This window comes from Prinia subflava, chromosome 23 (assembly GCF_021018805.1).
Source record: "Prinia subflava isolate CZ2003 ecotype Zambia chromosome 23, Cam_Psub_1.2, whole genome shotgun sequence".
Taxonomy (NCBI): Eukaryota; Metazoa; Chordata; class Aves; order Passeriformes; family Cisticolidae; genus Prinia; species Prinia subflava.
In genome coordinates this window covers 5,017,282-5,042,101 of record NC_086269.1, presented here as the reverse complement: position 1 = coordinate 5,042,101, position 24,820 = coordinate 5,017,282, and the positions used below count along the sequence as shown (strand labels likewise).

Genomic DNA, 24,820 nt, shown 5'->3' with positions numbered 1-24,820 from the left:
GAAAATCAGGGCGGTTCCGCCTGCCACTGGCTGTTAAATTGTGCTGTGCTGGAGGGCGAGAAGGAGCAGGTGAGGCTGTGCTTGACTCCAGGTTTTCTGGTTCCTTATTTAATGGGGCACCTGCTTCTTTGAGTCTGGTTTATTTGTGGTTGCTGCTGTGTTTTGTAAGCAAGGATGTCAACACCCTCTGAGGGTTCTTGTGGCAAAACTTGGGCAGGTTTTTTTTGCCAGCACTGAATTGCTGTGCTGCCATCCCACAGCTGGGCAGGCTGTGCTTTGCTCCTTGCCCTGAGGTGTTCCCAGTTGGAGTAACTGTCCACTGAAGTCAGGGCTGAAGGTTTAGAAGCCTGTGGGTGATACCACAGTGTGCAGAGCAATCCAGATGTAGCAGTTGTTGGCTCTCTCCTCGTGTCTGGCATTACATTGCTCTGGTGAGAGCTCAGTATTCCCTCCCGACCTTGTGTGCAGCTGGTGTTCTTCTATTTCATTAGTGTGTTGAATTAGCCTGGAAAAAGGATGTCCTTTTCCTGAATCATTTCATCCTTGTGCTTTATGCTTTGGGGAAAGAACCTCAAATGACTCGTCATTTTGTTTGAGATTTTAGTTTGTCATTTTATTTCTTTCAATTGGAAACTTTGCACAACTCCCTTGGCCTCGGGCCAGTGGCTTTGTTTGCTCCTGCCACGGGAACACCGAGGTTATCCTCAATCCAGAGGTTTTAGGGACACAAATACCAACACATCCTTGTCAGCCTTGCAGAGGGAAAAGGCCACTATGGCCAGGCAGACAAACCTTGCCCTCTCTCTTTTGTTTCCTACAAGGGTGTTAAAGGTGAAATATTTTGGTGAGAACTTTCTTGGCCTCTATGGAGAGCTGAGTTTTATGAGGAACGAGTTTTAATTTCTGGTGTAGGTTTCAGAACCCTCTGGTTGATGGTAACTGAGGTGAAAGGCCTGAGGTATTAATGGAGAGGAGGAGTGAATCAAAATTGTGAAGACAAGTTCAAACACTCTGAGGACTCAGGGAAAAATAGCTTGGAAAATGGTAGTTCCTGGCTCTAAACAAACAGTGTTGAGGGCAGCGCTCCTGGGGAGTGCTGTGTACCCAGAGGGGAAGAAATGGTTGCCATGTGGCTCTGGAGCTTTTGGGGTTCTTTCCCCTTTGTCCCCCTGTTTATTTCTTTGTAGCACCGAAGGACAGATATTCCAATGATTGATAGACTGAACGATGAGGTGATTTTTGTATCAGGCTTAAAGCAGACCGGGTGGCACAGAGAATGGTTCATTGAATATTCACCTTCCTGCAGTTCCAGTTGTGTGAAAACGATGGCTAGGAGATACAACTTGAATAGTACCAGTTCTAAATTATCTTGGGTGTGTCTTTGATTTGACCTTTTAATATTGCCATTGCCTGCTGTTAGACCTGCGCAGCAAAACGAGAGCAAAAGAGCTGTGTAACACTACATTTCATGGTTTTGTTGATAAGTTGCCTTCAGGAAATACCCAGTGAGGAAAGTCAACCGAATTAGCAAGAATTAGGTTGGTTTTTCTCCTGGATAATGATTTTGATGTGCCCCATCAAGTGTTATTGCAAGCTGAGTAATCACCAGTACTGTAAGCCTAGTTTAATCCTGGTCCAAAAGGAAGCCCTGCACTACTTGTTTGGCATCTGTCCCTAGAAGGCGACTTCATTCCGAGGTTTCATGGCCGTGGGTGGTATTGGTGCTTTTTGAAGTCCAAGTAGAATATTCAGAAAGGCCTCGTAGATCTTTATGTTCATCTGTATAATGTAGGGAGGGGAAAAACCCAAATCTGGTGTACAAATTTGTATTGAAATAACGTTTTTTTTCCTCCTGCAAGCAAATCTGGTGGACTGCAGAAGACAACCGCATGGAATACCAAGCTCTAATGGACCTTTGGGAAGAGAAGCTGTGGCTTATGTGGAATTTACATGGGCCTCCTGGTGGAAGAAAGCTTATCTGTTTAGTATTTGTGCATTTTACTAAAATGGCAGCTTTAAAAAAAAAAAAAGTTGTGTATCTGCTATTGTGATGCCAATGCCCGTGTTTTAAGTGGAAAAAAAAATGACCTCTTTGCTTTGTGCTGTGTACACAAGATTGCTGGAAAAGTAAAGGAATACCCTTTTTATGGCTCACACAGCTTAAAAGTAGCTGTCACTCAAACATGCGCTCACAGTTGAGCTGATTTTGTTTCATTCTAAATAAATTGTTTCTTTTGAGGAAAATGGTTTTTCTGCCTGGAAGTGAATTGACGACAAAAAAACGTTTGGCCCCTGTGTTGGCAGCGGAGGGGTTCCTGCTGCTGCCAGATTGAGCTGATAGTTGTGGGTCTTGAGCAAGAAGCAGGGAGAGCACCGACACTTTTCGACCTGTGGTACCAGTCAGAAGAATTGTGCCCGATGGCCTTGCTGTGGCCCCCGTGTTTGCAGTGAAAAAGGGGGCACTTGCTGCGTTTCTCCTCAGCGGGACGGGGCAGCCGTGCTGCTGCTGGCGCGCAAGAAGCAGGGGAGCACCGCCCTGCGCCTCGGAACGGTGGCCAACTCTGGGCCTTCGCTGGTTGGAAGAGCTGGAGTTCCTGAATTTTAAGTTCTCTGATTTGTTTTGTTCACCCAACACGTTTGCCTTTAGTTTTGATTCTTGGTTGGTTGTTTTTGTTTTTTTTAATTTTGAAGAAAAAAAAAAAGTTCTGAGATTGCTTTGAATCTTGCACGTAAAAACCTTTGCACCAAAATTGCCAAAAGAAAAAAGAGAAATGAGTCCTTAAAAGTGTTTAAATGCTGTTAATAAAGCCTTTCCTGCCATACGCGAGGCGCTCCTCCATCTCCAGGGGCTTTTCAGCAGTTGTGGGTTTAGTGCTGAATGGATGAAGAGTTCCTGAGAGCTGGAGGCGGTAATTTTAAACCTTTGCGTGGTGTCTCAGTGCCTTATTTTGACCGGTTTTGAAGCCAGTGGTTCCACACGCCTCGGATGTGCATGTGCCCTGCTCGCGTCCCGGCCCCGCCGCGCGCTCCGTGCAGCCGCTCCCGGTGTAGCGCAGACAGGGAGAGGAGAAAGCCGGAGGCGGCCCGAAACAAACAGTCGTGGCTGTAGTTCTCCTGTGCCGGGGCTCTGAGCTTTGGAAGGCTGTTCCCGTGCAGGAGCACCGCTCCGTGTTCGCTGCAGGACATCGAGAGGAAGCCGCCACCGCTGCGTCGTCGGCGTCAGGAGCTCCCGCCTCGTGCTCGTGGGAGAATTCTTGTGACGTGCCATGAGGACGCCTCCGAGGGCAGCTTGTTTGCCTTGACACAGTTTAACCTCCGTGGATACCCCCTGCGGCCGGGCAGGGATCTTTGCTTGGCTGCAGATGCCTCTCAGTCGATGGATGTGCTCTGCAAGGTGTCTGCTCCCGGGGCAAAGCGCTGTGCAAACCCCTAAAGCAGGTAAGGCGCTGGAAGAGGTTGAGCGGAGTTGTAATGTCAAAGAAGATTGTTCACCTTTTGTTGTCTTGATTCTCCAGTTGGTTGATGCTTACTAATTGTGTTTTCTTCAGTCACTGTGCTGCTCACCCTGCTCGGGAATTGAGCGACTCTTGGGTGTGCTTCCCTGTTTGTTGGGGGTCCCGTTAAAAAACAGAGCTGTGCACATAAAGCTACATGTTCTCAGCTTGGCAAGCTGGAGCTGTTATTTTGACTTCATGAACTGCTTGAATTAACACTGCTTTAACCCACAGTAGAGTTTTTAATTTGTGTGTGTTGATAAGGAAGGCCAAGGCAATGATTTGTCAAGTTTTCTGTGTTTCTGGGATGCTGGTGTAATAATTTAAATGAAGCTTTTTGTTGTAAATGGGAGCAATTCTAGCTATTGCTGGTTATGAGGGAAGGGAACTGGAAAAGGGAGACTCAGGAGATGCCTTTTCTTCTAGAAGTTGGTATTTGTAGTTAAAATTCCTATTATTTGCAATGTATTTTTTGTGGTGTTGAGATACAACCTCTGAATCTCCTTTGAAGTGTTGTACAATAGGTCTGGGGCTGGCCTCAATAATGAGAGATGTGTTTCAGCCTCTCTGCCTGGGCTGATGCTGACAGGAGATGGGTGATCTATCAGTGTACCCCAAAAATGGGGATCTCTTTGGCAGGCTGGTCACCTGCTCAGGTATCCAGGTGTTTGTGTCAGGGCTTGGGCACTATCCCACTTCTAGAGTGTGCTTCGAAGTGTCAGTGGCTGTTCCAGAAGAGTTCTGCCTCTCTGAGTCACATTTCACTGTGTTTCACTGGGAGATGGTTCCCTGTCTCCTTTCCATCATGTTTTTATTCCAGGGACTCGGGGGTTTTGTGGGATGTGCTGTGGGATGGTTCTCCTACGGTCACTTGGCGCTAGCGAGTTGTTTTTGCGTGCTGGGTCTGCCCCTCTGCCTTCTGAAGGGCTTAGGGGGATGCTCCAGCGGCCAGGTAGAGCCAGGCTGTTGTTAAAACCAGTCTCTTGGAAGGGTTAAGTGCTCTCTGTGCATCATATTAATTTGGCTAATGAGACTTCTGGGGAAAGTGGATTTATAACGAGAACCATTTAATTAACTGCACTGCAGCAGAGCGCGAGGCGAGCGGATTAGATGGGAGCCGGTTATTTGAATTCACACATTTTTTTAGAACTGTGCTTTTACCAGCTGCAGCTGAATTAATAAGTTTAAAACATCAGATGGCCCAGATTCTGCTCTTGGCCAATAACAAGCTTGTGTTGGCCTCATGCTGCTGGTTTACTGTGAAATGGCAAAGGCTCTTGGAGGATACGCTCCCACCTTGTGTCCCGAGGTCTGGGGCAAAGACCAAAAAGGGTTTGGTCGAGCAGGCAGAGCACTGGAAAAGCTCTGGGGCTGCTGGCTTTGTGATTCCCGTGGTGTCTCCTGCGGTTCCTGGCTCGGAGCCCTGTGCCTGAGTGTAATTAGAGCTGCCTTGAGAACTGGGTGAGGTAAACTCCTAAGGCAGAGAGAGCTCTGGGGACCGGCCCAGCTGCACGTGCTGTGATGGGTCTGACAGGAGCTTCCTGCTGCTCATCCTGCTTGTCCATGTGCTGATGGAGGTGCCTGGAGTAGGAGCAGAGAATGTGGACAGTGACACAAAGGTTGCCTGTTCTTTCCCCCTTTGTATCCCGCTCCAGGGATATATTAATTAAAATTAATTAAAAAACCCGGGGGTGTGGGTGCTGTCAAACGTGCTGCTGTTGCTGTGCATTAACGAGTTGCTGCCTCCCAGCCCAGCTCCTGTGCCCAGGCTCTTGGGTTTGAGCTGGTGTGTGTTGTCCCAGGATGGGGATGGGATGTGGTTGGCCTCACAGATGAGCTGTAGATTAATTGTGGGTCACGGCAATTTCATTTCCTTATCTGCCTGCCTTGACCTTCATCCTTTTTCTTCTGCAATTGCATCTGAAGATCGGGCTGGAGATTTTTAGCTCTCTTCAGAATTTCCTGTCCCCAGATGCAGTGATAGGTCAGGCCAAGGTTTAGCAATGCACACAGCTCGACCCAGCCCCGAGCTGGCAGCTTTCCCTGGCCTCTGTGCCCTCTGTGCAGGCGAGCACTGGGATCCTCCAGCCAGTCTCTCCTTCCAGATGCACGTGCTGCTGCTCCAGGCTGCACAAATGCACATTTTAGATACGGCTGAGGACACAAATGTGTGTCTGAGGACACAAATGTGTGTCTGAGGACACACCAGGGGTGCAGAAGGGTTGGAGTGAAGGGAAGCCAGCGGTGGTTGTTGGGCTGTTTGCCCATGGAGAGGAGATGTCCTTTGGGCCACGGAGGTGTTTGCAGCCCCCTTGGCCAAGGGATTGCTTTGGTTGTTGCCAGTCTGGGCTGCTCCAGCTTGGACTGGGCAGAGGTTCAGGGCAGGATGAGCTGAACCACCCGAGCTGCTGTCCTTGGGGCTTGTGGGGAGCATTTGGTGAGAAAAGGGGATGTTGATGTTTCTCATGCCGCTCCTCTTGGTGTGTGAGGGGAAGATTGTGTGCAAGAATACAGGAGGGACTCCTCATCAGGAACTGGAGTGACAGGACAAAGGGCAGTGGGTTCAACTGGAAAAGGGGAAATTTGGGGTTGATATTGGAGGAAATCCTTCCTGGTGAGCGTGAGGAGGCCCTGGCACAGGGTGCCCAGAGCAGCTGTGGCTGCCCAGCCCTGGAAGTGTCCAAGGCCAGGCTGGATGGGGCTGGGAGCAACCTGGGATAGTGGAAGGTGCCCCTGCCCATGGCAGGGAGAGGAACAAGATGAGCTTTAAGGTTCCTTCCAACCCAAACCATTCCAGGGCTCTGTGATTCTCAGACCTTGTGTTCACCTCTGCCAGCCCAGCTTTCCCCTCTGAGTTCTCAGGTGTCTGAGAGTGCTTTTGCTGTTCCTCGTGGCACTCAGAGCTGCATCCCAGCAGCAGCTTGAGGCTGGGAGAGCCCAGTCCCAGATACCCCACCCCTGTGACCACCCTTGTGTCAGTCAGGGTGCCCGGGACTCCTTTCCAGCTTGTCCAAAGGCTTGAGGGGCTGGAGCTCAGTTTATTGGTGTTCTCTGCATCCCTGGGGTGTTGTAAAGACACCCTTTGCCTCTTGCTTCCAGAGTACAATCCTGGCTCTGTCTGGCCCACGTGAGGGATATCTGTAGGGGAGAGTTTTGCAAAGCTTGGTGGTGGCTTCAGAGGCAAAGTCTGCTTTGGAAAAGAGACTTTGACCCATGAATTACTTCTGGAATTGTCCATGGCCATGAGCGAGAGCTCCCATCTCCGTTGTGGTTTCTGCAGGCTGGAAAGTTTTCCCATGAGGATCTCAGCTAAAGCTAAAACTTCTGCATTTTCAACATCTGCTTTAATTTTTGTTCATTAGAGTCTCTGATAAATTCCCATAGATTTCAGTGAAAACCATTATGTTATCTTTAAAGATTTTTATTACTATTTTCCAAACAACTCCCACCTCTTACGAAGGCTTTCAGCTCCTCGGAACTGCAACTTTTTAATTCAGGCTCTGGTGAATTCATGGTAAACACGGCTGCAGGACATGTTCCAGGCTGGGGGGGAAAGCAGCACCAAAAAAAAGAGTGTTCCTGTTATCAGTGTGTGTGAGGGCAAATAAACAGCCCGGAGCACGCAGTGTGTGCCAAACAGGACAGCCACGTTTCCTGTTGCTGGAAGGCCCTGTTGTCATATCCTTACCCAGCTATTTTAAATTGCTTTTGGCTTTCTTCATGTGGCTTAAGGTAAACACAGGGACCTCAGCAGTGTTGGTAGCTAAAGAACCTTGTCTGGGGTGTGTTTGGTGCTGCCACAGCTGTGAAAAAGCCTCTTGTTCCCCTTTAAAAGGGGAATTATGGAGATTTTCCCCCTGTGGTTAATGGGCGTGCTGGGAGCAGGGCAGCGCTGCAGAGGAGCAGCTTTGCAGTGGGTTTGGGTTCAAAGAACCCCTGGGAAGGGTCGGAGGGAGATCCCAGGGACTGGGTTAAACCCAGAGTTCTTGCCCCTGGTCTCAGCCCCAGGAGGGGTGTGGGATTCCCAGACAGCTCCAAGCAAACCCAGAGCTCGGGCAGTGGAGACACAACTGAAATAATCCCAGCCCAGCCCTCGGGGGGGATTTCACTGCCAGATAAAGATTGTTCCTTATTATATGATAAACATCAGGATCAGCTTCCTCTGTGTCCAGTGCCTGGGTTTATCTGCTGTTGGCATCTGAGGAGTGCTGGGAAAGTCACAGCCTTGGTTTTTAGTAGGTTTATCTTTTTTATCAAGGGCACAGCCTGACCACGGAGACTGCAGGGCAGGGAGAGGTTTGTTCTGTGTGCTTTGAAATGCCCAAATCCATGTTCCAGGAGCTCAGTCCTGCCTTCCAATGACCCAGAATACAGAGCAAGGAAGGGAAAACCTGCAGCTGGTAGCCAGGACACTCAGGGGTGTACAGTGACTGTATAAATTAATAATATAAAATAATTCCAGTGGGAATTTGGAGTGCAGTGTGCTTCTCCGTGTGATCTGGGATTGCACTGACTTCCTTAGCTTTGAGAGCCCCGAGCTGACTCTCAGCAGCTTTTTATCCTGGCATGGGGAACATCACTTGAAGCGGGTTTAAGACCCACCCCATAAATCGATCCTGCCAGGTCCTGGAGGCTTCCCAGGCTGCTCCTCCAGGATTACACCTGGGAGTAAATCCCTGGCTGCCAATGGAAAAGCGTTTCCTTCCCAGGAAGGATGGCACCCCTGCAGCCCCCTGCAGCTCTTTGGATGGCACAAACCCAGGAGTGATCCTTACCTGCCGTGTCTTGTTGGAGAAGCCACTTCCATGTTTTCTTCTTGCCTGCTTAATCCTGTGGTGCTAAAATTAAGCAGGATTCAGGGTATCAGTCCTCTGTCTGTCTGCTCAGAAAACTGATTATCTAAAAGAAATTAAGTTTTGTTTCCAAAGGGACTCAGGTGTTCTACCAGGTCTCTGTTGGGGTACAGTGAAAATTTGAGGCTGTATTGAGTTCCTGTGGTCACTCAGATTCCTTCCAGCCAGCTCTGGTTCCCTGCAGGTCGCTGGATCTTTGGACAGTTTTTTGGTGTTTGGTTTCTCTGCACCTTGAATTTTAGAAGATTTTAAACCAGTCCTGGTAAAGTGCTTCCAAATGCTGTTTCCCATCAAGATCCAGCTGACCATGGGATATTATCCCACGTGCAAAGGATGAGCTTGGGCAGGAAAATGTTTCCCCAGGTGGCTCAGGGCACAGTGCTGAGATTGGCATTGGTTTTCCAAGGGGTTTGATTTATTGTGAGTGAAATTATCCTCTTGGAAGGAACCAGGAGTTGGTGGTGATTTCTTTTCCAGTGGAAAATGTGGAGATGCTGCCTGTGAGGTACACGAGGTGGGATCTGGGTCCCCAGTGCCTTCCCAGGACCAGGAGGGATGGCTGGGAGGGCAGTGCCTTTCAACAAAGCATTTTTTGTGCTGAGGATCATTTTTAGCCATTGCTGCTGATTTTCTGTGTTGCAGATGAGCAAGGGAGGAAGGGAAATTCCCTTTGAGTAAGGGCAAAATTTTCAGGAATAATTTCTGCATGGAAAGAGTGGTCAGGGCTTGGCAGGGGCTGCCCAGGGAGGTTTGGAGTGCCTGGATGTGGCACTCAGGGCTCTGGGCTGGTGACAAGGGTGGCATCAGGCACAAGTTGGACTGGACCATCCAGGAGGGCTTTTCCAGCCTTCAAGATTCTGGGATTCTGTGAAGGGAGTAGGGACAAAAGGGATTTTCTAGTTCACCTCAGATTGCAGCTTTTAACCTCACTGTGTCCCAGCAACCCACATTTCTCCACACACCCTGGCATCTGAAGCCCTTTGAAAGGTGCAGAATTCCTCTGCATTATGCAGAAACAGCTTCAGGAAATGATTTGCAGGATGACTTCAGTGGGATGGCAAAGCCTTCCTGGGGGCAGATGTTCCCATCCTGCTCACTGCTGGCTTCTCTGTGTTGTAATAACGTAAATAAAATGTAAATAAATGCCTTTGGTTTTCAGAGCTGCCAGGGGAACTGAACCATGTGTTCTGTGCTTGCCTCCCCAGCACGAGGTGTGAGCAGAGGAGTGTTTGACCACCAGCTGCTGCCCTGGGCCTGCTCAGGGGGAAGACAAAGGTTTGAAGACTTCACCCCCTCCCAGCCCGCTGGCAGGATGGTGCAGGGCTCCTGGGGAGGAGTTTCTCAGTGTGGAGTTGGTTTCCTCAACAGTTTAGGATAGACAAGAGGTAATTGTGGCTGGAGAAAGGTGCTTTGCCTGTGCAGGATTGTTTGGGGGGCAAATAAAGGCTGGTGGTGCCCATGCACGGGCTGGGGTGTGGGAAATGGGAGCTCCTGAGCCCTTTGCTCCTCCGCAGAAGGAAAGAGAGGGGAAAAGCACTCCCACTTTGCTAAATAAGGGTGAGGAATTGGTGACTCTGCTGGAGAGACAGGGCAGGACTCTCCTCAGGATCCTGGAGGTTTGGAGGGGAGCTTTGCAGGAGCAGGTGGGATGTGTGGATACCACATCCTGCCAAGTTGTTTCTTGTGGCAGAAGAGGTGAAAATATCACAGGGCTTGTGTTGAAAGGAGGAAGGTGCTGAGCAGAGGCTTCATTGACAGGGAGAGAGCAGAGCACAGGGAAAGGTGCTGGAATTGTGTGGAGTGGGAGCAGCAGGGTGAGGAGCTGCTGGGGGGGCTCCTTCCATGCCTACATGGCTTTGGTCCCACTGTTAAAAGCCAAAAGCACAGCTGCTCTTAGGGAAAGCAGAATAAAGGGGGTTTTAAAGCTTTAGAGTTGGAAAACCTGAAGCCAAGGCTCTCACATAATTCCTGTTACAACAGCAAACCAAAGCTGCTGGTGATGTTTGAGTTAGGAGTGAGAAACTTCATTGTTTCAAGAGGTGAAAACTCACATTTTTAATTGCAAGCTCTGTCCCTGCTGCAGAAGGGCTTGGCTGAGTCCTCAGTGCAGGACTGGCTGAGTGTGGTACCTGTTCACCCCCTGCAGCTCCCAGTGCCTCAAACACCTCAGAAACAACAATCTCAGCCAGAAATCCTGGTGGCTTGGATTCCCCTGGGAATGCTGTCCTGGATGCAGATATTGCCTGGTCCATCCAAGTCACTGCGTGGTGAATGCTGAGGTTTAAAAGGACCATTCCTGAAGCAGTTTTTGCCTGCAGATCCCTGGGAGAAGCTGTGAAACAGCGCGTGAAAAATGAACTGTTCTGTAGCACTGACATTCCCCGTTCCCTGTAATTTTTCCCTCATTTAAGCACAGTCTCTTTGGCACTGTGTAATTGTGTAACTGCTGGATTTGGTCCATCATCTGTGGAGGAACTTTCTTACCTGTGACAGTGTTGGAGCTCCTTGAAACTGTTACAATATCCTGTAGCTTTTTATTAAATATAGACCACCTAATTTGGGGCTTGAAATAACCTGTTTCACAGTTTAAAGGAGTGTTTCTGTAAGGAAAACAACTCTCCTGCTGCCTTCATATTCAAAAAAGGGGTGAGGAATAAAAGAGGTGAGAAAAAAACCAGGATAATTAAATCTTCTTAATAATTAAAAAAAGGGAAAGGTAAAAAGAAAGATAATGCCATTGGCTGGAATAAATATCAATCCAGGTTGACATAATAATTTCAAATACCTGGTGATAATGCAGAAAATTGCACTTTAACTACAGGAAAGGGAGTCAAAGCTGCTGTGTTGTGTCTTACCCATCCAAATCCGATCTGTGGGTGCTGGTTGAATCCAGGCTCAGCACTGGAGCTGCCTCTGCCTGCATGGAACCCCTGGAGCCTCTCCGTGGTTGGGAAGCTGGGGAGAAGGGCAGAGGGGTGGCTTTGGTCGCTTTTTCGTGGTTCTGGCTTTAACCAAAAGTGGTTTTTCCCCCAGGTTTTTCCTCAGTGCTGTGGCAGTGACTGTGCCTGGGAGGGGAATGGCCCCACTGCAGCGTCCTTCCCGCAGGGAGAGGGCTCCTGGAGCTGCTGATCCCCCTGGAAGTGTCACCCTGAGCTCCCTGCCCTGCATCCCTCCCCGGGCCAATGGGGTGTGAACAGGATGAGCTGAAATCTCTGCTGTGCTCGGGCCCTGCAGCTCGCTGGCTGCTCCCACGAGGTGAGTGAGTCAGCTCTGCTCTGGCAGGGATGGAGCTGTCAGGCTGAGGCAGAAAAACCCAGCTCAGGAGCAAAGGCACAGCAAAACCCAGCCCCATCCACGCCCTGGGCTGTTTTTCCCATCAAGTGACACCTCACACTGTGCATTTCTCAGATGGCTTTAATCAGGAGAAATATCCGGGTATACAAACTGAATCTGGCATCCAAAAATTCCAATTTTCAGTGTTGCTGCTGTTGATACAGGCAGGGGCTTTCCCAGCACAGATGCAATCAAAGCCCAGCCTTTAAAACTTCAGCCAGAGCTGGGATTCTTGTTCAAACTGGCTTTTTTTAGCTTCCATTTTTGGGCTGAAGGCTCGAAGAAGAAGGAAATAGGTGAGATGAGAGCACAGGCCCCAGCAAAGAGGAAGGAGCAGACGTAGGTCTGGGTGTAGTCATAGAGCCACCCTGCAGGAGAGAAGGTTGTTATTAAAGCTGTGGGATTTTTCTCAGTGAAAAAAAATCATTTGAGGAGGTGGGTGGGAGGCAAAGGATGTGTGTTCTCATCTAAGAATTGCTCAGATATTTTCCTTAAATTATTTTAACTCTTCCTGGGCAGCATTTCCTGTAAGGAAATTACATGTAGATCATTTTTCCCAGTGCCAACTTTGATCCTTGTAGTGGAACATGGTGTTTAATTTGATTGAATTTAATCCCTGATTTTTTTTTTCCCTGTTTAAATAAGTGGGCTAAAGGTGGCTGCTGGAAGATCCTGTTGGATTGCTGGGATGACTTGCACGTGTTGGTATTTGCAACATCTGGGCTGCAAACCCCCTGTTCTCCAGCCTTGTCTTCTTGTGAGCAGACCTTGGCTAATAGGAGAGACCCCAGGCCAGGAGCTGGAAGTGAATTTGATAAAAGTGGCTCTGGGAGGACTTAAAAGGAAAAGCTGAATTCCATCGAGCCTCAGGAGTCTCTGGAGGATGCAGGTCACCTTTTAAAGTGACCTCCAAGTGTTGGGTTTGGTCCTGGCAAATCATCTCGGGTCTGGGCAGTCCTTTGAAAGGTGGAGAATTCCTCTCTTGGAATCCAAAATCTGCAGAGTGGTGGGAGATGCTGCTGCACATAAAAATGCAGTCCCAGGTGTGGTGTGGGATGGTGGGTGAGGGGCAGCAGCTCTGCTCTGGTGTGAAATGAGTTCCTCTGGAGACACCATGGGGTGACACCCACGGCCTTCCGTGATTCACACAAACAGCAGATCCAGTCTGGGACCCTTAAACCCAGCAAGGGACATCTGAGATCCTGGGCTCAGACACGTGGGAGGAAAGGGTCTGGTGAAATTTGGGATCTGAGCTGGAGGGAGGCCCCAAGATTCCCTGCTGTAGACTTCCACAGCTGCAGGAAGGTTTGTAAAGCACAGGAGAAGCTGCCTGTGCCCAGTTTCAGTTTCTGTTGGCTCCCTGCTGTCCCGGGGGCAGTCCCTGTGTTTGCTCCTCAGGGATGTGGTGTGAGCTGCAGCTGGAGAGGAGGATCCACCCCAGGGGGCTGCTCTGGGGCCTCTCCCATGACCCTGAGGCTGCTGTGGAGTGCTTCATTCCCAGGGGTGGGATCTGCCCGGAATCTCTGGGATTTGGGGAGGAGATGGGATGCTGATGTCGTTATTTGTGAGAGGAGCAGCACAGAGTGCTCCAGATGAGCCCTGATTTATTGCAATTCTTAAAATATCCTTCAGGATATTAGTTAATTTTTTTTTTTTAATTTTCTTGGGGGTTTTTTGGTGCTGAATGGGATTTAGGTGCAGTGGGGTTTAGCAGCACTGCCATCAACTTCCACCACACCCCAACCTTTTGAAGCAACTCCAGTCTCTGTGCCCCCCATTCTTTTCCAAAACAATAATCACTCCTGCTGCAGAGAGCTGAACTGGGAGCTTGTGGTGTTCAAACCCCAGGCAAGCAGCAGTTCTGTAAGGAATGCTGGTAAATCCCAGGCACCAATGTGATCCAAACAAAACATTCCTGGCACTGCTGGTGCTGCCAGCTGGGTCAGGCTGTTTAAATGGTGCTGCTGATCTTGAAGCAGAAGTTTTATTTATCCCTGATGCCCTGAGGAGCTGAATTCAGTGGGAAGGTTAAGGTAAAATTTAGAAAACCTCTGAATATGAATATTTGGGCAACTCCATCCTCTCCCCTTTCACCACCCAAACTTCTTGGGACTGGATTTCATGCTCTGAGGGCTGGAATCTCTTCTAGAATTTGCATTACATGCTTTGGTTCAGCTCTTTTGCACTCTGAGTCAGTGATTTGTACTGCTTGTGAAAATAAACTGTGCCCTTCTCTCCTCAGGCTGCTCGTGGCTGCCAGAATAATCTTTATTCTGCTTTGGGTTGGGTTTTTTCAGCGTGGCAGCATCCAGAGGTGCCAGTGGGTGGGGAGCTCTGAAGGAGACTCCAAACTTTCCCTTTGGGTCCTGCCAGCTGCCCCTGGATTTCAGGGCTTTCAGCTGAACAGATTTGCAGGTAAGTCACTTTTTCCTTGCATTAGGCTTTGGTCTAATATGCAAATTAGGCAGTTTTAACCTTTGCACATCCCATTATCCATTCTTATTTCCACTGCTTAAAAGGACTTGGGTTTGGTAAAATTGTAATTCTAAACTCAAGGTTTTTGGGAGATGAAAGCATCAAATCCCAGGGTCTCAGGGAGCATTTAAATCCTGCATTCTGCAAGGGGCAGATGGTTTTGGACACTTCACCAGGAGTTCCTGGTCTCACTCAGCTTTCACACTTAAAACTGCATTGGAAGGGAAAATTGCAGATTTTCTCTTGGATCCCAGAGCTGGATCCTGAGCTCTGGATTGTTTCCATCTTGCTCTGCCTGGAAGGAGACGGATCAGGAAGTGTTTTGCTTCTTGGCTTTATTTGGCCTTTTGTTTATCCTGCCTGCATTAAGGCTGATTTCTGTGGAAAGCTCTTTGCAGGAAGCCTGCCTGCTTTACAAACCCACTGCAGAAAGTCAAACTCTTCCCATGAGTGCAGATATATTGCAGGTGGATGAAATTTAACTGCAGTGTGAGTGTGGATAAGAGAGAGCCAAGATGTTCAGCCCCTGCTGGGTGTTCCTGTGCCAGGGGATTCAGTGGGATTGAGGGATTGCTTTGAATCCACACTTGTGCCAGCAGCAGAGCTCTGCAATCCAGGCTGTGCATCGCCCTCACAGGGGGAAGCTCCTTGGCAATGAAATGTTTTGGCTCCTTGAAATTGCATCCACAGACAGAGCAGAAGCAGCCCAGGGATATTGATTAAGAATATGAATTATTTTCCTGTGCTGGTGGAACAGCAGTGGTGCTGAAACTTTGAGTGGAGCTGGAATTTACAGAATCCTTGGCAGCTTCAAGCTGGGTGGCTCTGCAGGCTGGGGGCAGCTGATTTGGAGGGCAGGGAACAAAAAATGATGGTTTGGGTTGCAAAGGACCCTAAAGCTCCTCCTGTTCCACCCCCTGCCACAGGCAGGGACATCTTCCACTGTCCCAGGCTGATCCAAGTCCATTCCAACCTGGCCTTGGACACTTCCAGGGATCCAGGGGCAGCCACAGCTGCTCTGGGCACCCTGTGCCAGGGCCTTGCCCCCCTCACAGGGAAGAATTCCTTCCCAGTATCCCACCTATCCCAGCTCTCTGGCAGTGGAAGCCATTCCCTGTGTCCTGTCCCTTCCTCCCTTGTCCCCAGTCCCTCTCCAGCTCTCCTGGAGCCCCTTTAGTCCCTGCAAGGGGCTCTGAGCTCTCTCTGGAGCCTTCCCTTCTCCAGGTGGACATTCCCAGCCTGGCTCTAGAGCAGAGAGGCTCCATCCCTTGGAGCATCTCCGTGGCCTCCTGGACTCTCTCCAGCAGCTCCAGCCCCTTCCTGTGCTGTACCCCGGGGCTGAGGCAGCTCTGCAGGTGGGGTCTCACCTGAGCAGGGCCGAGGGGCAGAATCCCCCTCCCTGCTGCCCACCCTGGGGCTCAGCTGGCTTTGCTGGGCTCCAGGAAAGGAACAGCTTTGTCCTGGCCAAGCTTCTGGAGGATAACAGTCCCCTGCTCCCCAGCAGAGGCTGGACACTCATTTCTAAGCACTTGAGATCTCCCAAATCCTCACAGCTGCCTTGGTTTCCTGGCAGAGGGAGAAGAGCAAAGGCTTTTCATGCTCCTTATCTCCAGGCCCAGAGCTCTGGTGGCTGAGCTGTGTAATCTCTGTCAAAACAAGAGATTACCGAGGCTTGTCCTGATGTTTCAGTGCCTCTGCCTGGTGGGAACGTTGCTGAGCCTGTCCTTGCTTTCCCTTCCCCTCCTTGCTTTCCCTCCAGTCCCCCCAGTCCAAGTTCAATGTTATTTTAACACCACTGGGAGCGAAATCCAAGGTAATGTGCTCGTTATCCTGCTGTGGCCAGGGCTGAGCTGTGCATGTGGGGCCTCTCTGCATTTTCCAGATATTCCAGGCAGCATTTTCCAAGCTGCTGGTTGGATTTTGCAAATTCCCAAGCAAAACGTTGCCTGTCCGTAAAAATACATTTCTGAAACAGGATTGGTTTCTTTTCTTCTCTCCCTTTGAACAGAAAACCCCTCCTGGGATGGATCCCTGAAGGAGAGAGTGAACCAGCAGCGTGTTCTATCCCTGGATTCCTGGGGTGGGTGTGTGTTTTGTGTAACATCCCTTACCTGCTAAAGGGGGTCCTCCCATGGCTGCTATCCCTGCAAAGAAGGCAGCAAACCCCAGGTAGCTGTGGAGCTTTTCCACACCCACCAGATCCACCTGTTTGGAAACCAAAAGGGATAATTAGTGATTGGGTTCAGAGGAATGCATATGCCCAAGAGATTAATTGATTTTTTTTTTTTGTTTTTTTAAAGCACAAGAGATGATTTGATTCTTTTTCTGGGGGATTTCCTCTTCAGCTGCGGCTTTGGAAGGACTTTGCCCCTGGATGTCTGATCCAGCCTGGGATCTGTTCACCTCCTTCAGGCAGGTGTGGGAATTACTGGGATGGGAGATTCTTTTCTGCCTTCCAGCTGCCCAGACTTTGAGGAAGGAGTTTTAAACTCTGACTGCCTTCCAGAAATAATGCCAAATTATAATGGTGCCTCCCTACCTGGATCAGAGAATCCTGGAATGGTTTGAGTTGGAAGGGAGCTCAAAGCCCAAGCCATGGCAGGGACACCTTCCATCATTCCAGGTTCTCCAAGCCCCGTCCAACCTGGCCTTGAATATTCCAGGTATGCAGAGGCAGCCAGAGCTGCTCTGGGCACCCTGTGCCAGGGCCTGCCCACCCTCAAAGGGAGAATTCCTTCCCAACATCCCACCTAACCCTGTCCTCTGCCAGTGGAAGCCATTCCCTGTGTCCTCTCCCTCCCTCCCTTCCCCCTCTCCAGCTCTCCTGGACCCCCTTTAATCCCTGGAAGGAGCTCTGAGCTCTCCCTGGAGCCTTTTCCCTTCCAGGCTGAGCCCTCCCAGCCCCGGGAGCCTCTGTGTGCCCTGAGCAGGACCTGCAGCAGCTCCGGTGCGTTTCTGCCGGTTCTGGACTCACCAGCACGGGCAGCACCAGGGCCATGAAGCCCCCGCAGAAGACGGCGAAGGCCACGGTGTAGGTGAGCAGCAGGGGGAAGGTGGTGGCCAGCGGCCCCAGCAGGTTGGTGGCCCCGCAGAGGAGCAGGTAGGTGACATGGAAATGGTACTTCTTGGTCCAGTTGTGGTCGGCCAGCCAGCCCGAGAGCAGCTGGCTCAGCATCTCCGTGATGCCTGAGGGGACAGCAGCTCTCAGGGGAGGCTTGGTGTGGTGTAAGATTGAAATTCTCTTATTTCTAGATGGTTTTATATATTATTACTCCATAGAAATATATTAGATATAGCTATCTTTTATAGTATTTATATATTTTTATAGAATTTTATAGTATTATAGTATATTAGTATTCTTTATAGTACTTATATGATTTTTTATATTTTTTGTATATTGTATCAATATAATGTATTATATTGATATTTAAAGTATTTTATATTATTCATATTGTTTTATGTTATTTCTATTATAGTTTATTATCAATCATTATCATACTATATAATACCATATAATACCATATAATACCATATAATATATCATATAATATATCATATAATATATCATATAATATATCATATAATATATCATATAATATATCATAATATATCACATAATATAAAAATATAATATAAATAATATAATAGAATATATATGATATACTATAATATAACATAATAACATTCTATTATATTCTATTATATTCTATTATATATTATAATATATATATTATATTACATTACATGTCATATAGTATATTTTTATATTTACCTTCATATTACTATATTTATTATTTCCATTTTTTTAATATTTTTATATTTTACTATATATCATAATGTGATATTACATCTCATATACTCTAATATAGTTATATTTTTACAATATTTTATAAAATATTTATATTATTATTATACATTATTCATATTACACCTGGTTATTTATATTAACCCTAATATAATTTATTCCTATATTTATTTTATAATGTTATTTATTTGTATTATTTATTATTATATCCATTTTTATTTTATATATGTTTATTTATATAGGTTTAATTTATTATATTTAATATTTACTACTGATTTTTATAATATTACTTATTTCTATTATTTCATATTATTTCTGTTATTGGCTGTGTCACATCCCAATTTCCCTGTTCATTGTGAGGATGTGACAAAGGGCTAAAATGCCAAAAGGTCCCAGGGATTTTTAGGCTCTTGCAAAATCCTTGGATTGTTTTTTTCCCTTTTCCCTTGTGCTGCTCTTCCCAAGGGCACCAAAGTGCTCTGGAGAAATTCCTGTCAGGGCTCTGCCACCCTGACACCTCTGAAATGCCCTAAATCAGGAAAGCGGAACTTGCTAGAGAGAAAAAGCTGAATATTAAGAAGAAAAATGTGCCTGCCGTTAGAATTTTTCTAAAAAACCGAAGAGCACAAAAACCCCAGGTGGTCTAGAGGCTCAGCAGCCTCTGAGTTGTTGGGGTTGGAGAGTTGGGGTTGGAGAGTTGGGGCTTGAGAGTTGGGGTTGGAGAGTTGGGATTTTGTGAGTTGGGGTTTGGAGAGTTGGGGTTTGGAGAGTTGGGATTTTGTGAGTTGGGGTTTTGTGAGTTGGGGTTTGAGAATTGGGGTTGGAGAGTTGGGGTTTGAGAGTTGGGGTTTGGAGAGTTGGGGTTTGGAGAGTTGGAGGTTTGAGAGTTGGAGGTTTGAGAGTTGGGGTTTGAGAATTGGGGTTGGAGAGTTGGAGGTTTGAGAGTTGGGGTTTGAGAGTTGGGGTTTGAGAGTTGGGGTTTGGAGAGTTGGGGTTTGGAGAGTTGGGGTTTCAGAGTTGGGTTTGGGGAGTTGGGGTTGGAGAGTTGGGGTTTGAGAGTTGGGGTTTGAGAGTTGGGGTTTGAGAGTTGGGGTTTGGAGAGTTGGGGTTTCAGAGTTGGGTTTGGGGAGTTGGGGTTGGAGAGTTGGGGTTTGAGAGTTGGGGTTTGGAGAGTTGGGGTTTGGAGAGTTGGAGGTTTGAGAGTTGGAGGTTTGAGAGTTGGGGTTTGAGAATTGGGGTTGGAGAGTTGGGGTTTGAGAGTTGGAGTTTGAGAGTTGGGGTTTCAGAGCTGGGGTTTGGGAGTTGTTTTTTATCTCTTGGTACATTTTTATGAAGGAAAGCTCTAGGAGCTCTCAGGTGAGCCCTTGTCCCACTGACCTGTGTCCCTCCCACTCCTAATTCCAAATGTCCCAGTAATTCCTGGCCTCTCCTAACTCCCTCACTGCTGAATATTACCCAGCACTGCAGGAATGAAATCTATTTTTGTACAATAAAATATTTGCTGCTGACTGAGGCTGGAGCCGCTTTCTTATCCCAGCATGGCTTTAGTGTTAATCCTGGCTTACAACCAGGCGTGGGTTTGGGTTTTTGGGGAGTGTGCCTTGTTTTCTCCCCCATTTGGAACGGGATGTGCCAAATCCAAATGCCTGGATCCACATTAATGTGGGGAATTTCCCCCACTATTGAATTTCTCCCTCCTGGGTCAAACCGGAGGGCTCTGGATGCACCTCTGGCTTGTGGGTTTGAGGAGGGATGGTGGTGGGAAGGCTCCAGAAGGACACAGAGCCCCCTGTCACTGGGAATTTGGGCTTGTTGGCAGCAGGGAGGGTGTGGGATCACCCAGCTGGCACGGGGAGAACCCCCCAGCACCCCGGAGGGGGTACAGGGGAGGGGTCAGGGCTGTGCCTCTGCCAGGGGGATCCGTCCCAGGACACATCTGGGAGGGTTTCTTGGCCAAACCCGGGGTGTTTCTCTGGGCTGTGGGTGTGAGGCCCCTCTGCCTACCAGCCACGGCGATCAGGTACGAGCCGTCCCTGCTGCTCATGCCCAGCGTCCTGGCTCGGGCCACCAGGTGGAAGAAGGGCACAAAATAGGCCAAGTGGCTGAACAGGAAAGACCAGGTGAAGATGAAGAAGACGGGGTCCTTCAGTGGGGAGAAGTCCAGGAGAGGCTCAGAAGGTTCCTTTTTGTGGCTTCCCTTGGCCCTGGTGGATGTTTCTGGGGAGGAGCTCTCCAGGGCGGGTTTCTGGAGCCTTCCCAAGGCGTTTGCTGGGTCAGAGACATCTCTGCCATGGGGCACCACGAGTCTCTCTGTGGTGGGATCCTCCTGTCCATGGTGAGGTTCTGATTCCCTGTGAGAGCTTCCATCCAAACATGCACCAGCAGTTTCTGGATCCTTCTTTGCAGACCCACGGTGTGGATTTTCGGGCCACAGCAGCATGCTGGAAGGCACCAGGTTCAACATGATGCCTCCAAAAATCAGGAGAGTACCTGAGGGAAGGCAAAAGGTGTTTTGTTCCTGGATTGGAAAGGGAGGAGCAGCAGGAAATGGCCTTGGTAGAACAGGCTGAGGTTTTCACTGACCATGGAGAAAGCTCTGCCTATGGAAGGGAGTTTGCCTTCTCCTTATGGAGGAGTTAACAAAACAGGGATTTTTATTCCTGTTTTTCTGGAAGTTCATTTTGCTGTGATGCACAGAACAAATCTACAGCTACCTCTGGGATCTGGGAGCTTGTTTTGCTTTTCCTTATTTAAAGTCATGATGGACCTTCAAGATGGTGCTGAAACCCTACAGTAAAGTAGGGATTTCTGCCTTTGATTTCTGAGGTCTGTGCTTTGGCTCTGATTTTAATGAGTGATTAAGTGTTTAATTATTAACAAGATGTTCCCAAACTATCCTAGAAGAGGCAGAGCTGTTCCTCGGTGTGTTTGAATTTTTAAAAGGAAGCTCTTATTGTAGACCTGATATTTCTGAAGCCTGAGGGTTGCTGGCTTTTCCAGGGGAAACTTTTCAGCAATTTTTCCTTTCCCAAGCAACTTTGTGTAAATGACTTTTCTTCCCATAACATTTCTAAGTAAATATTCCTTTCCCATAACAACCTCTCTCCCAGGTGTTGTTTGCGACCAATGGAGAGAGGTGTCCATCCTATGGACCAATAATTTGCCTTTTTAGCCCGGCATGTTATAAAAAGGCTGAATGAAGTGTAAATAAAGAAAAGCTTTCTGATTCCCTTCTGACTGCAGTCAAGCATTTTTATTTCGTGTCCAACAATGACATCTCACCCTGCCCACACCTCCCCAAACGCCCTCCCAGGGCCAGTGAATGTGAAGGAGCAGGGGCTGCCTCACCTTGCCAGGCGTAGAGCTCGATGAGGAGCTGTGTGAAGGGAGCCATCAGGAAGGTCAGCCCCATCCCCGAGCGGGCCAGGGCGTTGGACAGCGCCAGGCGCGCCCGGCACCGCTTCGCCGTCATCACCGCGGCCGCCTGGTACAGGCAGGCAAAGCCCATCCCTGGGGAAGGGGAAAATCAGAAATCTGTGCCCCAAAAAGGGACTGCTCTGTGGGGATTCTGTGCCCCTCCACCCCAAGCTCGCAGTGCCTGGCTCTGCAGCACTCCCAGGGTGAAAGGAGGGGATTTCTGCTGTCACAGCCAGGGGAGAGCGGGATTTGGTATCTGGGGGATTGGAGGCTCTGCTCTTGTGGAAGGGATTTTAAAAGGCCAGGGTCCGTGTAGGTCCAGGAAAAAAATCAAGGTTAGTTGGGAGTGGAATATGAAAACGTGTTTTGTTCTGAGCATGAAGCTTTGGGAGTTCACAGTGTCTCACAGAAAGGAGCTTTGGCACTGAAGGTTCACAGAATCACGGCATATCCTGAGGTGGAAGGGACCCACAAGGACAATCCACTCCAACTGCAGGCCCTGCACAGACACCCCAACCACCCCACCCTGTCCCTGAGAGCGTTTTCCAAATGCTCCTGCAGCTCTGGCAGCCCTGGGGAGCCTCTGGGGGAAGAGCCTTGCCCTGCTCCCCACACACAGCCCCAGCCCTTCCCTACCCCTGACCACCTCAGGCTCCTCCAGCCGAACAAACCCATGGCTGCCCCCCTGCAGACCCTTCCCCGGGTTTAAAGGAGCGGATCTGATCGCCTCACCCGGGAGGAAGCCCATGGAGAAGCAGAGGAAGGGGACGCTGCTGGCCTGGGTGCTGAGCAGGCAGCCCCCGGCCGCCAGCGCGGCCCCCAGCAGCGAGGTTGGCCGCTCTCCCAGGCGCCGGCACACCACGGCCACCAGTGGGGCTGCAAGGGAAACAGGGACAGCTCAGGCTCAGGGGGACAAAACTGCTTCAGCAGGGCTTGGGGACCTGGCTGGCACCACTGGGGAGTGGTCAATGTGCAGCTTGGGAGTGACAGGGAGGCTGGGATGGGTTGGTGTTCAGCAGAGAGGCTTTGCCTGGACCCTGGGAGCTCCGGGAATGGGGCAGGGAAGGAGGCAAAGCCCGAACTTTCAGCTCTCGTGAGCCTCCTGCCTCAATCACACCACGCCCAGCGGCTCCAAACTATTCCACAGCTGGGCAAGAGCGTTGTTTGCTCTGGATCTGTACAATAAACTCACAGTGAAGTTCAGGAGATCCCAGAATGGTCTGGATTGGAAGAAACCCCAAAGCTCATCCAGTCCCACCCCTGCCAAGGGCAGGGACACCTTCACTATCCCAGGTTTCTCCAAGCCCTGTCCAGCCTGGCCTTGGGCACTGCCAGGGATCCAGGGGCAGCCACAGCTGCTCTGGGCACCCTGTGCCAGAGCCCCCTCACCTTCCCACGGAAGGATTTTTTCCCAATTTCCAATTTCTTCCCGCTATCCCACCTGAATTGCCCTGTGCTTAGAGCACACTCCTGCTCAGACACGTGTGCCTGCCAGCCACGTCCAGTTCGGAGCAGTCTGGGGTGGGAATTGGATGCACAGAGTGCCCAGGTGAGGGGGGCCGAGGCTGCAGCACCGCTCCAACCCCTGGGGGCAGCAGCTCACCTCCGAGGAAGCGCAGGGAGGACATGATGGAGCCAATCCAGCTGAGCTGCTCGGAAGATCCCCCCATCTCCTCTCGGAAAGCCACAAAGAAAATCCCAAAGGTCTTGAGCATCCCCATCACCAGCACATTGACCTGAATGGAGAGGGGGTGGAGGTCAGGTGCCACAGGGGATCGGGAAGGAGGGAAAGCTTTTCCTTCTGCTTCTTTTGTGGTGGTGTGGGAGAAACAACCTGGGACACTTGGACTGGTGTTGGGGAGTGCCAGCAGGGTGGGCTGGTGGTGGCCAGGCTGCAGTTTGATCTCAGCACAACCTCAGAGAACCCTCTGCAGACTTTCCAAAGGAAAGGAACAAAGTCACTCTAGAGCTCAGCTCTCCTAGGATGCCTTTACCTTTTAAGTTGCCTTTTAGTGCTGCAGCAAGAGTCTGTATGGATCAGTTTGGAGATCACTGGGAGCTGACGAGGGCATGAGGGCAGCAGGGATGGACATTATCCTGGAGCAATTTCCCAGGGTTTCTCTGCCACAGGGGCAAAGGACAGACAGTTTGTATCCCTAATTTTAACTGCTGTTGTCTCCCTGGTGGCAGGTAGTTAATTATTGGCATTGAGTTATTTGGGGTGGATTGGAAGTGAGGAGAGCTTTCCTAGCTTGGGGGATGGTGCCTTCTTTACAGTTGGACTCAGTGACCTCAAAGGTCTTTTCCAAGCTTCACAATTCCTTGATTCATCACTGGTGGGAAGATAAAGCCTGGGGTGCAGAGAATTAGTGGCTTTAAGTGGTGCTGAGGTGCCTGGCCCTCCCAGAGGGTATCTGAGTGTGTGCTGCTCCCAGTCAGCCCCTGGCTCCCACCTCACTGCCCTCGCCGAAGGGACAGGACCCCTTTGGGGTTTGACACCCCCGTGGTGATGTGTTTGAGTAGGGAAAAGTCATCCTGGCAAGGGAACCCTCTTGTGCATTGGAGACAGGGGCTGGCACAGGGAATGGCGCTGTTGGGTTGTGCCCTGGAACGGGTGGGATCAGGACATGCCCCCTGCCCCGGCTCCGGTGGGTTTGGTTCGCTCCCTGCTCACCAGGAAGAAGTGAAACACCACTCCCCACGCCCACCCTCGGGCTGCTGCTGCGCTGCCTTGGCTCTTCCCGGCTGTCCGAGCCTCCGGAGCCTCCAGCTCTTCATCCTCCTCCCCGTGCCCTGCCGATGAGAAGTCAGGACACGTGAACTCCTTCCACTGCTCTGTTCTCATTCACAAAACATTCCCGCTCTGCACCCACCGGGGTGATGCTGTCACCAGCATTTCTGACAATTCCCCATCATCCCCGTCTGGGAACAGTTCTTCCTTCTCATTCCCACCAAATTACTTCAGCTTTACGGGTGCGCAGGTGACTCGGCGCTGCTTTAGCAGTTTGGGACGTGCCAGGAGCGCGGGGCTCACGGACTGTCTGGATCCCCCTCGGAGCTCTCTGGGAAGCTCTTCCCACTCCAGCTTGTCTCCCTTCCATCCTCCCACCCACCCCGTGCCTCTGGATCCTGCCCGAGGGAGCAGCTGGACCCTACAGCACCTGGGGCTGGCGATGCTGGAAGTTTTCCTTACCGCCTTGCTGCTGCATGCTGAAAACTCCTCCCCAGGGCAGTCGACAGCAAAGAGGAATCTCCTCAGAGTCTCTTCATTTGCTCCAAAGATTAAATCCCCCCTTCCCAACTTGGCAGCCCAGAGTTTGCTCCTTCATTCCCGTCCGGTGAGGGTGAGCGCGTCTGTCCTGAGCAGCACATGGAGCGCTCGAGGGACGGAGCCCATCCTCCTCCTCCTCCTCCTCCTCCTCCTCTGTCCCGAGGCCGGCAGT

General features: G+C 49.9%; 2 protein-coding genes across 8 annotated transcripts in view; one reads left to right on the top strand and one right to left on the bottom strand.

The window, feature by feature from the left end:
* Nucleotides 1-16,594, top strand: part of RBM15 (RNA binding motif protein 15) — a 22,127-nt gene extending 5,533 nt beyond the window's left edge. For 2 of the 3 annotated variants that reach the window (XR_010082915.1, XR_010082914.1), the window contains exons 2-7: nt 1,860-3,438; nt 9,553-9,732; nt 11,381-11,602; nt 12,326-14,095; nt 16,164-16,235; nt 16,456-16,594. The gene's annotated coding sequence lies outside the window, so the exon portion shown is untranslated. Of the gene's footprint in view, nt 1-1,859; nt 3,439-9,552; nt 9,733-11,380; nt 11,603-12,325; nt 14,096-16,163; nt 16,236-16,455 lie in introns of those variants that run through there. The other variant, XM_063418434.1, reaches the window with a different exon arrangement.
* On the bottom strand, nt 11,744-24,820 carry SLC16A4 (solute carrier family 16 member 4). 5 transcript variants are annotated; one of them, XM_063418436.1, is made up of 9 exons: nt 24,571-24,814; nt 24,052-24,170; nt 22,981-23,113; nt 22,110-22,253; nt 21,309-21,470; nt 19,965-20,450; nt 17,130-17,341; nt 16,267-16,360; nt 11,744-12,048 (listed from the first exon to the last, which is right to left on the bottom strand). In XM_063418436.1, exons 1-9 carry the CDS (start codon nt 24,584-24,586, stop codon nt 11,894-11,896), a joined length of 1,521 nt encoding a protein of 506 aa, XP_063274506.1. In that variant the 5' UTR covers nt 24,587-24,814; the 3' UTR covers nt 11,744-11,893. The 5 variants fall into 5 exon arrangements, with proteins under 5 accessions (XP_063274506.1, XP_063274509.1, XP_063274507.1 ...); XM_063418439.1 differs by lacking the exon at nt 22,110-22,253 and having other exon boundaries at nt 24,571-24,817; XM_063418435.1 differs by lacking the exons at nt 11,744-12,048; nt 16,267-16,360 and having other exon boundaries at nt 16,519-17,341; nt 24,571-24,815.

Coding starts and splice junctions, on each gene's coding strand:
- SLC16A4 (XM_063418435.1), bottom strand. Junction 22,254..22,980: donor CTCCCTGCGCTTCCTCGGAG/GTGAGCTGCTGC, acceptor TTTCCCTTGCAG/CCCCACTGGTGGCCGTGGTG. Junction 17,342..19,964: donor GTACCTGATCGCCGTGGCTG/GTAGGCAGAGGG, acceptor CTGTCCCCTCAG/GCATCACGGAGATGCTGAGC.